The 17199-nt window shown below is 39.6% G+C and overlaps 1 protein-coding gene across 2 annotated transcripts in view; it reads right to left on the bottom strand.

Annotated features, from left to right (window-relative positions):
• The window catches only part of LOC121443312 (transcription initiation factor TFIID subunit 1-like), a 73185-nt gene that overhangs the window by 43435 nt on the left and 12551 nt on the right, over positions 1-17199 (bottom strand). For both annotated transcript variants that reach the window (XM_041645019.1, XM_041645020.1), the window contains exons 9-18: positions 13401-13577; positions 12025-12152; positions 11824-11931; positions 11555-11728; positions 10932-11105; positions 10233-10337; positions 3672-3872; positions 3394-3535; positions 2719-2849; positions 883-963 (exon numbers count right to left, since the gene is read on the bottom strand). In XM_041645019.1, coding sequence (XP_041500953.1) covers positions 883-963; positions 2719-2849; positions 3394-3535; positions 3672-3872; positions 10233-10337; positions 10932-11105; positions 11555-11728; positions 11824-11931; positions 12025-12152; positions 13401-13577 — 1421 coding nt within the window. The remainder of the gene's footprint in view (positions 1-882; positions 964-2718; positions 2850-3393; positions 3536-3671; positions 3873-10232; positions 10338-10931; positions 11106-11554; positions 11729-11823; positions 11932-12024; positions 12153-13400; positions 13578-17199) is intronic.

Genomic DNA, 17199 nt, shown 5'->3' with positions numbered 1-17199 from the left:
GAGGGCACCAGACCTCATTACAGATGGTTGTGAGCCACCATGTGGTTGCCGGGAATTGAACTCAGGACCTTTGGAAGAACAGGCAATGCTCTTAACCTCTGAGCCATCTCTCCAGCCCCCCCACAAAACCTTCTTTTTAAAAGAGATAATGAGAAGCACTGATTTAAAAAAAATGAGTGTTATAGGCCATAAAGAAGGCTAAGTGATTAAAAGCATTTGCCATACAATCTTAAGGACTGGAAGTTGGATCCAAGCATTTACATAACAAGCCCTAGCCACAAATGTTTATAACCCCAGCTCTAAGGGATGTGATTCCCCTCTTCTAGACTCTGTAAACAAGCACACACACATTCACAAATAAATAAATCTTCAAAATTTTTCTTTAAGAAAAACTACAGAGCTGGGAGGAGTTTTATTATTATTAAAAAAAAAGAGAAGCTGGCCAGGCAGTGGTGGCATACACCTTTAATCTCAGCACTCAGAGGCAGCTGGATTTCTGTGAGTTCAAGGCCAACCTGGTTTACATAGTGAGTTCCAGGATAGCCAGGACAACACAGAGACTTGCTGCTCTTTCAGAGGACCTGGGTTCAGGTCCCAATGGCCATGTCAGGTAGCTTACAAACAAGCACCTGTAACTCCACCTACAGATAGATTCACAGGCACCCACCTACCTTCACTTACTTATGTCCACATGCACATACACACAGACACACATACAACACATACATACAATTAAAGATAAAAAATACAAGTGATGCTGGGCATGGTGGTATGTGTGCGTACTCTCAATAGTTGAGAGAAGGTAGGAATATTTAGAGTTTCCAGACCAGACTGGGTTACAGAGCAAGATTCTGTCACAAAAAAAAAGTTTGTAAAACCTACTTCATCATCAATCTTCATCTGGAAATCTTCTTCATTTTCTTCTTCAGGAGCAAAAAATGACTTCTCTCCATAGCCAGCATCCTGAAAGAGGACAATTCTATGTATAAAAAAAGTCAACTAAAAAAAACACAGGTTTATTTTTTCTGAAAATAGTTTTACTGAATATGGAGACAGAGGCAGGCGGATCTCTGTGAGTTCGAGACCAGCCTGGTCTACAAGAGCTAGTTCCAGGACAGGCTCCAAAGCCACAGAGAAACCCTGTCTCGAAAAACCAAAAAGAAAAAAAAATATCAGACCATATCAGCATAGAAAATGGATTCTGTAGTTTTAAATGCATGTATTACTGTTGTGCATTCTTGAGCTACTAGAAGATATGCCAAATTCCAAGGAATTTGCTGCCCTAGGGATATAGTTCATTAGCAGAATGCTTGTCTAGCATGTGCAAAGGCCCTGTGTTCACACAAAATGCTTTTTTCTAGAATTATTTTTTAAAAAAATAATTCAATTTTATTTTATGTGCATTGATGTTTTGCCTGTATGTCCGTGTGAGGGTGTCAGATCCCCTGGAACTGGAGTGACAGTTGTGAACTGCCATGTGGGTACTGGTAATTGAACACAGGTCCTCTGGAAGAGGAGCCAGTGCTCATAAGCATTCAGGTATCTCTCTAGCCCTCACACAAAAACTTTTCAAGGAACTCATGTGGATGTGTGAATAGCTAGGGCCCATTTATAAAGCAAACTAAACTAAAGAGAGATTCTAAATATAGACCTTCTCAGCTGGACTTTTTCTGTTCTAGCCTTTGTAGTATTTTAAATGAAAGTGGGCAATAAAGGTTTCACAGGAAGTGGCATTATTGAGAGATGTGGCCTTTTTGGAAGAAGTTTGTCACTGGAGGTGAGCTTTGAGGTTTCAAATGGTTAAGCCAGCCCCAGTGTCACTCTTTCTTCCTACAGCCTGTATGTAGAACTTTTGGCTACCTCTTCAGCACCATGTCTACCTGCATCCTGCCATGCTTCCTGCCAGAGTGACAATGGATTAAACCTCTGAACTGTAAACCAGTTTTCCTTTATAAGAGTTGCTGTTGTTGCCGGGCGGTGGTGGTGCATGCCTTTAATCCCAGCACTCGGGAGACAGAGGCAGGCGGATCTCTTTGAGTTCTAGGCCAGCCTGGTCTACAAGAGCTAGTGCCAGGACAGGCTCCAAAGCTACAGAGAAACTCTGTCTTGAAAAACTAAAAAAAAAAAAAGAGTTGCTGTTGTCATGCTGTCTCTTTAAAGCAATAGAAACCCTAACTAATAGGGCGGTAAGATGGCTCAGTGGTTAAAAGACCTTCCTGCTCTTCCAGAGGACCCTGGTTCAATTTCTAGCGTCCACATGGCAGTTCACAGCTGTCTGTAACTCCAGCTCCAAGGGATCTAACACCCTCACACAGATATACATGCAGTCAAAACACCAATGCATATAAAAAAAATTTTAAAAAGAAACCTTTACTAAGACAGTCTTATATACTATACATCTCTAAACCATACTTCCTGCTATTATCTCTGCCTATCTGGGAATCCAAAAAGACCCTTTCCTATTTGTTTCACAGAAGAGTCACCACCCAAATTAGTGATCTATTATTTTTAAAGAAGGACAATAGGACTTAACACCCTCACTGAGACTTACATTGACATTAGCTTTCCCTAGAATCCATACACACAGAAAGTACCTCATGCAGTTTAAATTGCTGAATAACTGCTAATAATCTAGTAACTATCATCTCTAGAGTATTCACTTCTATCTCTCTGAAAAGAAATGTAGACATAAGCAGTGCCTAACAAGAAGAGGCTCACCTTTAGTCTCTGCTCTGCAGCTATCATGCTATAATAAGCGCAGCACTGTTCTGGTGATACCATAGCTCTGATCTCCTCTTCCGTTGGTAAACGAAAATCAGACTTCAACACCCACCAGTTTGAATCCATTCCTGGAAAAGATACAGAAAAACTGTTCTGAATTCTAAAGTAACAGCAGAGCAAATTGACACAGAACCAAGTAATGTCTAGACATGACTAGTCAATAAAACCCCGCTGCCGGGCTGGAGAGATGGCTCAGTGGTTAAGAGCATTGCCTGCTCTTCCAAAGGTCCTGAGTTCAATTCCCAGCAACCACATGGTGGCTCACAACCATCTGTAATGAGATCTGGTGCCCTCTTCTGGCCTGCAGGCATACACGCAGACAGAATATGTATACATAATAAATAAATTTAGAAAAAAAAAACCCGCTGCCAGTTTCCTACATCTCATATGAGACACAAGTATGTACATAAGACATACTCACATGAACACTCCTAGTAACCAACTGCCATCAAATTAGCAAAAAAGCATCAAAACCTCCCTCTAGTTACAAGATTTGTACCTTCTTTTGACAGCCACTAATTTCTATTCTATTACCTATGATTTAACTGAAAGTCGTATTTCTTTGGGATTATGAGAGTATCACAGAGAAGACAAGTAGTCACAACTGATGACCTGTACGTTTGAAGTCGGCACAGAGCTTTAGCCTCTTCCGGATGCTGCTTTCTGAATGTGAAGGAAAGGCTTTCTTTATATCTTCCATCCTGATCCGCCGTGGCCTATCTTTACTCTTCCAAAAGAGCCGGTAAATAAAAACCTGTCCAGTAAGTCAAATACATTCTTATTACATAAAGAAAGGATAAAAATCCTCACCAGGTTCCCTTCCCCAACTAAGCCCAGATATGTTTTCATCTTTCTATTACCACATGCATCTTACCCAACTCCCACCTTACCTGCAGAAAGTCTCGGATGTGTGTATTCGCCCTTTTGGAGTTAGGACCAGGCACTTCAAACAAGGGACACTGCTGGCCCACCACAAAAATGTCCACTAATTCTCGAATATAGTAACCCTGCCTTGTTCGAATGATCAAGAAGTCACTCTCTGGCATCTTATGAAGATAAATTGGAGCACGAAAAAGATTGTTCTCAAATGCCTAATGAAAATAAAGCACAAAAGTTATTTACAAAGAAACCCTAGAAAATTTAGCCAACTACTGAAAAAACTAAAACTTACTATTTATATTCATTAGATCTAAAGTCTATACAATAAAAAAAGCAAATGATATGGAATATCAAACAAGATTATTATTATTTTGGTTTTTTGAGACAGGGCTTCTCTGTGTAGCCTTAATTGTCTTGGAACTCTCTCTGTAGACCGGACTGGTCCTCAACTCAAAGATTTGCCTGTATCTGCCTCCTGAGTACTGGGATTTAAAAGCCTTTGCCACCTGGCTGAGATTATTTTTTCTACCCACTGTCCTTTAGAACTTAACAGACAAAAAAGAAAGAAAAACTTTAAAAACAGAGCCAGGAATGGCAGTGAATGCTTGTAATTACAGCATTCAGGAGGCTGAAGCATGAGGATCAGGACAAGTTCGAGGCCAGCCTGAGCAATGGCATGAGATTGACATTCAAAACGAATTGAGTTAGAGCAAAGCATAGTACCATATTCCTTTAATGCCAGCCTTAATTAGAAAAAGTAGGAAGATTAAGAATTTAAGGTCAGCCTTGATTACATAGTGAATTTGAAGTTAGTTTGGTTGCATGAGAAACTCCTCCCCACAAAAAGAAAAAAAAAGTGGGGCTGGAAGATGGTTCAGCAGGCAAAGTGCTTGTTGTAGAAGCATGAGAACCTGAGTTTGGCTCCCCAGTACTCACATAAAAATCAAAGCACAGAGTTATAGGCCTATAATCCTAGTGGTGATAGGGTGAAAATAGTAGAGACAAGATTCTAGGAGCCTGCTAGCCAACCAGTCTAGGTAAAACTATGAATTCCAGGATCTATGAGAGATGCTATCTCAAAAAATAAGGCAGTGAGTAATACAGAAAGAACCAATATTGACCTCTGTCTCTGACTTCCACACTTGCATATAATCACACACACATTGGAGGAAAAAGTGTTATAACACATACCTACAATCCTAGTACTTGGAAAGTAGAGACAAGAGGATCAGGAGTTCAAGGCCATCCTTGGCCACTTAGCAAGTTTGAAGGCGACACAGGCTATGAGAGAGACTTGACTCAAAAAAAAAAAGAAATGAAAGTATGTGGTTTAGATAAAGAAGAAACAGCCTTTTCCAGTCACTGTATGAAGACACACAAGTCAAAGTTTCTAAGCTTAAGTTTCCTCAGCTACAAAATGTAGGATACCTAAAATACCTATACTTCATAGGACTGTTATGAAGAGCTTTATAAATTAATATAGTAGGGCTGGAGAGATGGCTCAGAGGTTAAGGGCATTGTCTGCTCTTCCAAAGGTCCTGAGTTCAATTCTCAGCAACCACATAGTGGCTCACAACCATCTGTAATGGGGTCTGGTGCCCTCTTCTGGCCTGTAGGCATACACACAAACAGAATATTGTATACATAATAAATAAATAAATATTTAAAAAAATTAATATAGTATACACTTCTACCCTACAGTCTCATACACAAGAGGTGAGGACAAACAATTTAGGGGGGCGAGGTCTTACAGAAGACCAGGGATGTCTCAAAAACAAGGCAATTCTCCTATATCACTTAGATTGTTGAGTACTAGGATTACAGGTATTCTACCATCAGGCCTGGCTTCAGAATATTTTTGAATATGTTAGCTAATTATTGAAAAATAAAACAAAAATGATGGAGCAAAGTATTCGAAGAGGGCAAAATAAACAGAACCACAAGAGTAGTTGGACAGAAATATTTGAGGTGGAAGTAGAAGCCAGATAGAGATCAACTATTATAAGCTTTGAATCAGTAAAGTATTCCCTACCACCACCAAAAAAAAAAAAGAGAGCTGGTGAGATGGCTAAGCAGTTAAAGGTACTTGCTGTTCTATTATGAGATCTGAAGTTCTAATTTTTTTCTTTTTTCTTTTTCGATACATGGTTTCTCTGTAGCTTTGGAGCCTGTCCTGGAACTAGCTCTTGTAGACCAGGCTGGCCTCGAACTCAGAGATCCATCCGCCTGTCTCTGCCTCCCGAGTGCTGGGATTAAAGGTGTATGCCACCACTGCCCAGCCTGAAGTTCTAATTTTAGCACCACATCTGACAGCTAAGATATACATATAACTTTATACACACATCATCAAACACACCCTCTTTTGCCTCCACAGGTGAACTCACATGTGCGAACACACAAATAATAAAAATAAATTGTTTAAATATCCTAATAATGGGGGCTGGAGATGGCTCAGTGGTTAACAGCACTTGCTGCTCTTCCAGGGGACCCGAGTTCAATTCCCAGCACCAATACGGTAGCTCATAAATGTCTGTAACTCTAGTTCCAGGGGATCTGACACTCTTACACAGATACAACGACACTGCACAGAAAAAATAAAAATAATTTTTTTTAAGTCTTGATAACGGGGGGCTGGAGAGATGGCTCAGAGGTTAAGAGCATTGCCTGCTCTTCCAAAGGCCCTGAGTTCAATTCCCAGCAACCACACGGTGGCTCACAACCATCTGTAATGAGGTCTGGTGCCCTCTTCTGGCCTGCAGGCATACACGCAGACAGAATATTGTATACATAATAAATAAATAAATATTTAAAAAAAAATCCTGATAACGATAATGTCAGACGGTTGAGGGACCATGCTTTCATTCCTAGCACTCAAGAGGATCTCTGAGTTCCAGACCAGCCTGGTCTAGAGTGAGTTACAAGACAGCCAGGGCTATACAGTAAAACCCTATCTTGAAAAAAAAATTAAAGAAATAAAAATCCTATTAATAAAAAAGGAAGACTTTCATCACATTGATGGAGAAATTAAATTCTTTTGTTGGGGAGGAGTAGAGACACATGGTTTCTCTGCGTAACGGCCCTGGTTGTCCTGGAACTCACTCTGTAGACCAAGCTGGTCTTGAACTCAGAGATCCTCCTGCCTCTGTGTTCTGTGTGCTAGGATTAAAGACATGTGCCACCACCACCACCCAGTTGAGAAATTAAATCTTTTTTTTTTAATTGAGACAAAGTTTCTCTGTGCTAGCTGTCCTAGAACTTGCTTTGTAGACCAGGAAGGCCTTGAACTCACAGAGATCTGCCTGCCTCTGCCTCCCGAGTGCTGGAATTAAAGGCTTGTGCCACCACTGCCTGGCTGAGTAATTAAGTTCTAAGTGTTCACTATAGGAAGAATTACAGAAGATAGTAAATTTTTTAAAAATTTAGTTAAATTTTTAATGTAGTGTATGCGTAAATAGGTCGACACATGTGTTATGAAGTAAATATGAAGTAAAAGACAACTTGCATGTAAATTCTGGTGTGTCATAGTGCTTTATCACAGCAATAGAAATCCTCAGACAGAAAAATTGGTACCAGGACCATCAATATTGCTGTGATATATCTGACTGTGTTTTTGGAGGATCTTAAAAGGAGTCTGGAATGTTGGAATGAAAAAGCCATTGAGTGCTCAGAGTTTAATCATCTGTTCTATGAAAACTTCTAAGATAATGCTGAGAACAGTGCAGTTGATGGAAATATGGCTTATGAAGTTTTAGATGGAAGTTTGAGAGTCCCTCAAAGACTACTAGGACCACAAAAGTGAAATATCCTACTCTGACCTCTGCATGTACATTTATCCACACACTCATGTGAATGTGATCTCAATATCTCTCTCTCTCTCTCACACACACACACACACACACACACACACACAGAGTCACACAAACATGGACTACAAAAAGTTGGGCATGATGGTACACAACTACAATTCCAACACTTGGGAAGTGGTGGAACAGGAGATCAAGGCCAGTTTGTACTACATATAAATCCTATATCAAAGAAAAAAAAACCAAAACCTAGAGCCATTGAGATGTCTTGGTAGGTAAGAATGTTAGCCATCAAACTTAAACCTGACTCCTGCAATTGCCCTTCAACCTCCCTAACACAAACACACACACACACACACACACACACACAGTATAAAAAAGAAACTATAAAAGTAATCACAAAAAATGGAAGAAGATGGGATGGCTGAAAACCACCACCAAGAAACCTCAAAGAAAGCCAACAATAATCAGAATCTGGTGAAGAGGGCTAAGGATATGGCTCAGTTTACCAGACTGAACTCAGACTTGCATACACAAGGCCCTGGCACTACCTCTAGCACTATCTGCCCCACAAACTTAGAAGAAAACGATTCTTTTAAAAAACTTTGCAGGTATAGAAAAGTTAGCAAGAGTGACAGTGGAATAAATAAAGATACAATAATAAAGGAATGCTTAAGATTGCTATGGACGCTGTGTCACACACCTGCAATCCTAGCACTTGGAAGACAGAACCAGGAGGGTTGCTACAATTCAAGGCCAAACTTGTCTATGTACCAAATTCCAAGTCACTTCTAGACTACAGATTAAGTCCCTATCTAAAAAAGAAAGAGAGAAAAAAGGAAAAAATCAGCTCAAGAAATGAGAGAGAATAAAAAGATAGGCAGTTCTGGAGATGAGTCCCAAACCATTTGTGGACCTTCATAATTCTTTTTAAAAAGCTACTGCCAGCTGGGCGGTGGTGGCAGCACACGCCTTTAATCCCAACACTCAGGAGGCTAAGGCAGGCAGATCTCTGAGAGTTGAGGCCAGCCTGGTCTACAAGAGCTAGTTCCAGGACAGGCTCCAAAGCTACAGAGAAAACCTGTCTTGAAAAAAAAAGAAAAGAATCTAAAAGCTACTGCCAGAGGGAACTCACTAAAACCTTCAGAAGAAAGCATACACACACACAAAAACAAAACATAGCATTTCCTTCTGGCGAGACTGTAACATTCAAGTACGGTTCAGTATTCACGATGGCCACGATTAATTATCATCAAAATGCACCACTATTTTGCAAACTAGACACAAAGTTAGGGCCTTGAACATATTAGGTAAGTGCTCTACCACTAAGCTTATATTTCTAGTCCCTCAAATATACTAATTTTATACAAAAATTTAAAACACTCATAACCTACATTAATTCTAGATATACTTCCCAGTGTTTTCGGTTTACTTTATAGTCCAGGCTAGCCTTAAACTTGTGAGCCTCTGGCTTGTGCTTTCCTAGTACAGGGATTGCAAGCTGGCACCACCCACACCCAGCTACCAGGGGGTATTTTTATATTTTTACTTTATTTCAAAATTTAAAAAATTTTAAAATGATTTATTTAACTTTATTTTATGTGCATTGGTGTGAAGGTGTCAGATCCTGTAGAACTGCATTTTCAAACAGTTGTAAGCTGCCATGTGGGTGTTAGGAATTGAACCCAGGTCCTACGGAAGAGCATCAGTGTTCTTAACTGCCGAGCCTTCTTTCTCTCCGGCCCTATTTCAATTTTTTTTTTGAGACCAGGTATCACTATGTATCTCTGGCTGTCCCAGAACTCACTATGTAGACCATGATGACCACAAACTCACAGAGATCCATCACCCTTCTGTTGGAATTAAATGTATGCATCACCACCACCACTAATGGCCACTGTGTATTTTCAAAAAGCTGTGTTTTATCAGTTCATATTTGCAATCTCAGCACTCATAAGGCTAAGGATTGCCCCAAAGTTTGAGACCAGTCTAGGCTATACAGTAAGTTTCAGGTCAGTCTCTGCTATAGATTAAGATCCTAGCTCAAAAAATACACACACACAACTCATAAAACAAAAGCATAAATCAAACAACAAAAAATGCTCACTGTTCTAAGTTCAGCCTAAAAAAAATCTAAAAAAGAATTATTTTTTAAAAAGTTTGTCTCAAATTTTAAATTAAACTAATCTTTTTGTTTTGCTGGTTTATCAGACTCAAACTTACAACATAGTCAAGGATGTCTTTGAACTCCTGATCTTCCTGCCCTCCATGTCCAGTGTATTATACTAATCTTTTATGTTTAATTATTTAATATTTATTTATAAAAATGTACGTGTTTTGCCCTCATCTATGTCTGTGCACCAGATGCATGAAGTGCACAAGGAGGTTAAAAGAGGGTTCAGATACCCGGGAAGTAGAGTTACAGATGTTTGAGCTGCCATGTAGGTGTCAGAGAATCAAACTAAGTCCTGTGGAAGAGCAGCCAGTGTTCTTAGATGCTGAACCATCTTTCTAGATTTTGCCTTTTTTGAGATAGGGTCTTACTACATAGCCCTGGCTGACCTGGAACTCAGTATGTAGACCAGGCTTCCCAAAAGCTGAGAATAATGGTATGCACCACCACACCCACCAAACCCAATTGATTATTCTACCTTATACCTATACACAAACAGTACCTCAATCAACCAAAATTGTCTCTTTCTGGACAAACTTGCTCTTCGTCTGCCAATTTCCTTAGGAGAGAATATAAGACAGGAAATAATTCTTCACCTGCAGTAATTGTCCAGGATGAAGAGAACCCAGGAAAGGAGATGTATGGCAATAAACAGTTTCTCCATATTTGCAATCTGGGGCGCCAGGATCTTTTCCAGGTTTCTAGGAGAAACATAGCAAACTAAGTTAGACTCACAGAATAATACCAATAAATGCACATGTAATCTTCCATAAGCATAGCATTTGCCAATAGCAAGAGACACCACTCCTTTTTTCCCAAGAAATGTATATGACATAAAGATTTTCACAGATTACCAATACATACCAAATTATAGTTGTATTAATAACAAACATTTCAGGAACTGGAGAGATGGCTTCATGGTTAAGAGCACTTGCTGTTTAACCCAGGCGGTGGTGGCACCAGGAGGCAGAGGAAGGCAGATCTCTGTGAGTTCCAGGCCAGCCTGGTCTACACTGTGAGTTCTAGGACAGGTTCCAAAGCTACACAGAGAAACCTTGTCTTGAAAAACCAAAAAAAGCACTTTTTGCTCTTACAGAGGACCCAAGTTTGGTTCTTAGCACTCATGGTAACCATCCAAATTTCCAATTCCAAAGATTCCAACGTGCTTTTCTGGCACCCTCAGCCACTAGATACACATATGGTGCACATACATACATGCAGTAAAACACTCATACACATAAATGTAAATAAATTTTTTAACACACACATACACACTTCTTTGACCACAGACTCACCCGTTTATAGTAGTTTTTTATCTTGGTTGCCATGCCAACTTGCATCATTAACGGTCCATTTTCCTCACTGTATTCTGCAAGAATAAGGTCTCCATCTTTGCCTGTGAGGTCCTGAGGGGTGCGCATAAAAAACATCTCTCCACCACCAGAGGCTTGCCTCTCCTGCTCTCTCATCTGTCCAGAATAAAGACAATATAGCCTATTTGCAACAAGAAGATAAACTATACACATTGATATCATTCAATCTGAGACAATACCAAAACATTCTTTACCATGTCATTTTTTTCTATTTTATTGTGAAAACTTTCAAACATATCACTAAAATTGAAAGAATAGTACGCTCAACATTCTTAATCTCACTACTTAAACATTTTCACTATTTATCTGCAAATTTTCTATAGATTTTAGTAAACCAATTTTGAAAGCTGCAATATTTTAGCCTTAAGTATATTCATATTTATTTTCTAAGAATAAAGATATCTTCCTGAATAACCAAAATAAAATTGTATCACACCTGAGAAAATAAACAATTCTCTAATATAATCTAATATCCAGTATAGTCTCCCAATCTGTACTCCAATTATCTTACAGAACATTTTTTTCTAATCAAGATTCAATTATACCTTTGCCTTCTTTTTGATGTGCTTCAGCAAGGGCTGGACTGAGTGTGGACCTGGCTGCGATAGTGCCCCAAAGGAGTACTTTTTTAGAGGTGGTCGATGGAACTGCCGGAGTTTGATGGGTCCCATATGGGTGGGAAAGAAGGGTTGCCGTAATTCTACTGCTGGAATTGAATGCTAAACAGGAAACAGGAGAGTTAGAGATAAACACTAACTCCTTCCTAGGCAAGATTTACCCACATCCTCCATCAAAACAAAGCAGCTATTTGTACCTGGATAATATTCCCTCCGAAAGTACCTCGAAGACCCTGTTGTTTGGGATAGTAATATTCATCATTGGAGAGATTCCATGGATCTTTCACTTCTGGCTGAGACATGTTCTAATGATAGATCAAATAAGCTTCGGTCAGACAACTCTTTCCTATTATCTTTCTTTGTTCTTCTAAATACCAAGTTCTTTTCTTTCCACAAACCTGCTGTGGTTCTTCCTTGATGACTCCTGTTTTTCCTAAGAGAATTCGACTCTTCTTCAGAGATGATTCTTTCTTATTCTCCTTGGAAGGAGAATTAGAAGTAGCTTCTTCCTTCTCATCAGGGATCTCTGAGAATGTAACCAAAAAACTTTGGAATTGCTATCCCTAAATGCTCATTTTCTTTCTTTCCTCCTCTTCCCTTTCTCCTTTTTTTCAACCCTCCCACCTCTTCCCCACCGCTCTATGTAGTACTAAGGATTGAAACTAAGGTTTAACACAAGTTAGGCAAAGACTACCACTGAACTACATCTCCAGCCCTCTAGACCTCCTTTTGCATTATTTTTAAATAGGATCTCACTAAGTTGACAAACCTGCTCTGGAACATATTCTGTTGCCTATAAAATCCTTGAACTTACAGTCTTCTTTCCTTGGCCTCTCAAGTAGTTGGAACACATGCCACCAGGTTCAACAAAAATTCCTATTTCCCATGGATATTATGAGTTTCTAAGTGGATCTCTCACTCTATTTCCAGGTTATTGTTATTCACTCAACTACATGCGTGATTTTTTTTTTCTTTGAGACAGGGTTTCTCTGTGTAGCCCTTGCTGCTGCAAGGCAAACAAGTCATGGGCAGTGCTCTGGTTTAAAGGATATATTTTTTTGGGGGGGGTTTTCGAGACAGGGTTTCTCTGTAGCTTTTGGTGCCTGTCCTGGAACTAGCTCTTGTAGACCAGGCTGGCCTCTAACGCCATAGATCCTTTGAAACTCACTTTGTAGACCAGGCTGGCCTCAAACTCATAGATCTACCTGCCTCTGCCTCCCATGCTGGGATTAACAGCATGTACCACCAAGCCCAGTTTACATATCTGATCTTTTTTTTTTTTTTTTGGTTTTTCGAGACAGGGTTTCTCTGTGGTTTTGGAGCCTGTCCTGGAACTAGCTCTTGTAGACCAGGCTGGTCTCGAACTCACAGAGATTCACCTGCCTCTGCCTCCCAAGTGCTGGGATTAAAGGCGTGCGCCACCACCGCCCGGCATTAGATGTCATTATAGATGGTTGTGAGCCAACATGTGGTTTCTGGGAATTGAACTTGGGATCTCTGGAAGAGCAGTCAATACGCTTAACCTCTGAGCCATCTTGAAACCCCTATAACGTTTTTAAAAAAATCATTACCTAAAAGATTTTAGTTTGGAGGGGAGGGAAAGGGAGGAAAAGGAGGGGAAACTGCAGTCATGATAAAATATATGAATACATTTAATTAATAAAAAAAAGTTTCTAGTTTTTGGCCTCTCTAACCTTTTTGGTATCCTTTTGCCTTTTGACATTAATAGCAAGATGTCAAAGATAAACAACACTGGCTTCTGCCATCAACATACCCAAAATCAAGTTCTCATCATTGGGATCAAGTGTCAAAACAGGAGGCTCCAAAATCCGGGGCATGGCTTGGGCATCCCAAATGATATTGTCCTCCCAACGTCCATATACCAGATCTTCATTATCAATGGGGAAAATGGAATACCAAGGTTTATCATCATCTAGTGTGGCTGCAAAACCTGGCCAAAACAAGGAGAAAACAGTAACAAACAAAACATTAATATTCCTTTTAGTCACGATTCTAGCAAATAGAAAAAGAACAAATATTAGTGTAGGTACTCATACAGCTATTCAAAAGGAACCTACTAGATATCATGTACATCTCACTTTGACAGAAACTACTGCTGACAAAATGTTCACTGCAATATTGTTCATAATAGTTAAAACTTAAGCAGCCCACTTACTAAGGGACTAACTAAATAATTATGGTGAAGGGCTGGAGATGGCTCAATGGTCAAGAGCAGTGGCTCCTCAGAGGAGCCAGGTTCAATTTCCAGCCCCACATGGTAGCTTACCACTGTACCTCCAGTTTGAGGAGATCTGATACCCCCACACAGACATAACTGCAGTAAATGCACATAAAAAAATAAACAAATTAAATAAAAAATTATAATGAGCTTGGAGGTGGTAGCACACATCTTTAATCCCAGCACTCTAGAGGCAGAGGCAGGCAGATTTCTATAAGTTCTGGGTCAGGGGGACTGGAGAGATGGCTCAGAGGTTAAGAGCACTGGCTGCTCTTCCAGAGGTCCTGAGTTCAATTCCCAGCAACCACATGGTGGCTCACAACCATCTGTAATGGGGTCTGGTGCCCTCTTCTGTCCTGCAGGCATACACACAGACAGAATATTGTATACATAATAAATAAATATTTAAAAAAAAACTTTTGGGTCAGTGTGGTCTACAGAGTGAATTCCAGGAAAGCCACAGCTACATAGTGAAACCCCTTATCAGTAAACTATATATACATATTGGCATATAGGTATATATAAATATTGGTATTTAACTATGTTAACAAAGCAATTTTTGGTAAGTAAGAAAAATGGACTTCTAAGAACATTATGTATAAAATAAGAACATTATAAGCTTGGGAAGATGAGAGAAAGATAGTGAGCTTGGGGGCTGGAGAGATGGCTCAGGGGTTAAGAGCATTGGAATTGCCTGCTCTTCCAAAGGTCCTGAGTCCAATTCCCAGAAACCACATGGTGGCTCACAACCATCTGTAATGAGGTCTGGTGCCCTCTTCTGGCCTTCAGGCATACACGCCAACAGAATATTGTATACATGATAAATAAATAAATATTAAAAAAAGATAGTGAGCTTGAGGCCTGATTGACTACACACCGAGATCTTGCATCAAAAATATTATGTAACTGAGTTGGGTATGGTGGTACTCTCCTTTAATCTCAGCACTTGGGAGGCAGGGATAAGTGGAGGCCAGCCAGGGCTACACAGTAAGACTCTGTCCCAAAAAACCAAAACTTCAAAAGAAAAACTATGCAACTAATAACATATTTACCTAGAATTGAAGAGAAAAATCTTTCCATAAGATTTTTAAAATTAAGGCATTTTTTTGCCAGGTAGTGGTGGATCATGCCTTTAATCCCAGCATTTATGGGGCAGAGGCAGATGGATTTCTAAGTTCAAGTCCAGCCTGGTCTTCAGAGCTAGTTGCCAGTGCCAAGATAGCAAATGCTACACAGAGAAACTCTGTCTTGAAAAAGCCAAAAAAATTTAAGACATTTTTGAGTTGGGAGTGGTGGTACATATGTATAATCTAGCACTCAAGAGGTAGGGTCTGAGAATACTGAATTCTAGGCCAGCATGAGCTATATACTGTAAGACTTTAAGAAAAAATCTATGGTGGCGTGGCCTGAATTGTGAAATGAATCCAAGGTAACTAAGAAAATGTGGAAAATACAGAATGGCTTAAAGAGAAATAAAAAAACTAGAAATAACCACTGCAAAATCTTTAGTATATTTTCTTTTAGTAAGATTTTTGTTTATACAGTTGTTTTTCATTTTTACAAATGGAATACTTAAATATGCTGTTCTGCATCTTTTTTTCTTTCCATATTAAATGCTTCCTGGCATTAACTTCTAATCACAGTACTCAAGGTGCTAAGGCAAAAGGATTAATTCAAATTCAAGGCAAGCCTGGACTACACACATGACAAGTAGTAGGCCAGCCAGGGCCATAACATGAAATTCTGCCTTGCCGGGCGGTAGTGGCACATGCCTTTAATCCCAGCACTCGGGAGGCAGGGGCATGTGGATCTCTGTGAGTTTGAGGCCAGCCTGGTCTACAAGACCTAGTTCCAGGACAGTTAGGACTGTTACGCAGAGAAACCTTGTCTCGAAAAACCAATAGGTAAATAAATAAACGAATGAACAAACAAACAAACAAACAAATAATAAATGAAACCCTGCCTCAAAGAGTCAATTAGTCAAGGCAAATTTTTAATATGTCCCCATCCTCATGGTTGGTTAAAGGGTTACCAAGATCACCAAGAACAATTTTAGAGATCGCCAAGGACTTATTTAAAGATTCTTTGAAGTCTAACTGATGGCTCTGACATAGATAAGATAAAAATGTTTAAAACCATTTTTTTATTTAAAGATTCAATAAATAGTGAATAGTTTCTGTGAGTTTAAACATTTATATGAACAACTTTGAAAACTTACACATAAAATTATGCTAAGAAATCAACAAGGCATGGTGGCATACACCTTTAATCCCAATACTTGGGAGGCAATGGCAGGCATATCTTTATAAATGTAGGCCAGTCTGTTCTACACATAAAAAGTTCCAGACCGGGGGCTGGAGAGATGGCTCAGTGGTTAAGAGCACTGCCTGCTCTTCCAAGGGTCCTGAGTTCAGTTCCCGGCAACCACATGGTGGCTCACAACCATATGTAGGGAGGTCTGGTTCCCTCTTCTGGCCTGCAGACATGCACACAGACAGAATATTGTATACATAATAGATAAATAAATATTTTAAAAAAAAGTTCCAGATCAACCAGGACTACAAAATGAGAACCTGTCTCAATAAACAAAAAAGCAAGAGAAAAACCACAGTATAGCATGGGTGTAGTGGTTTACACATGTAATCCCAGCACTTGTGAGACTGAAGCAGGAAGATTGAAGCAAATCTGAGGCTAAGCGGGTGGTTGTGGTGCACGCCTTTAATCCCAGCACTTGGGAGGCAGAGGCAGGCAGATCTCTGTGAGTTCAAGACCAGCCTAGTCTACAAGAGCTAGTTCCAGGACAGGTTCCAAAGCTACAGAGAAACCCTGTCTCGAAAATAACACACAAAAAAAAAACCTGAGGCCAGCCTGAAATATAAGATATTCTCCAATGAGAACGCCACCACCATAGTACTTAGAAGACAAGAGTCCGGTAGATCTCTTTGAGTTTGAGGCCAGCCTGGTCTACAGAGCGAATTCCAGGACAGGCTCCAAAGCTACAGAGAAACCCTTTCTCGAAAAACAAAAACCAAAAAGAGGAACGAAAACAGTACGTATGACATTGAACTCAAATCAGGCATGGCAGCAAACACTTATAATAGTAGTACTTAGGAAGTTTCAATTAGGAAAATAGTGAGTTCCAGATTAACTTCTGGTACAGAGCAAGACCTTATCTCAACATTAACTAATTAAACTCAACCAGATACATGCAGCAAACAAAAGAAAACACATCAAAAAGTTAATAATGATAATCTCTACAATATCAGAATTTCTTTTTGACAGTTTTCATGGTTGAGAAAAATTATAAAATGATAAAGTGTCTTTATAAACAAAC

The sequence above is a fragment of the Microtus oregoni genome, unplaced genomic scaffold, assembly GCF_018167655.1.
Source record: "Microtus oregoni isolate MIOR12 unplaced genomic scaffold, Mior012 000104F_ref0000108, whole genome shotgun sequence".
NCBI lineage: Eukaryota > Metazoa > Chordata > Mammalia > Rodentia > Cricetidae > Microtus > Microtus oregoni.
This window is presented reverse-complemented; position numbering and strand designations above follow the sequence as displayed.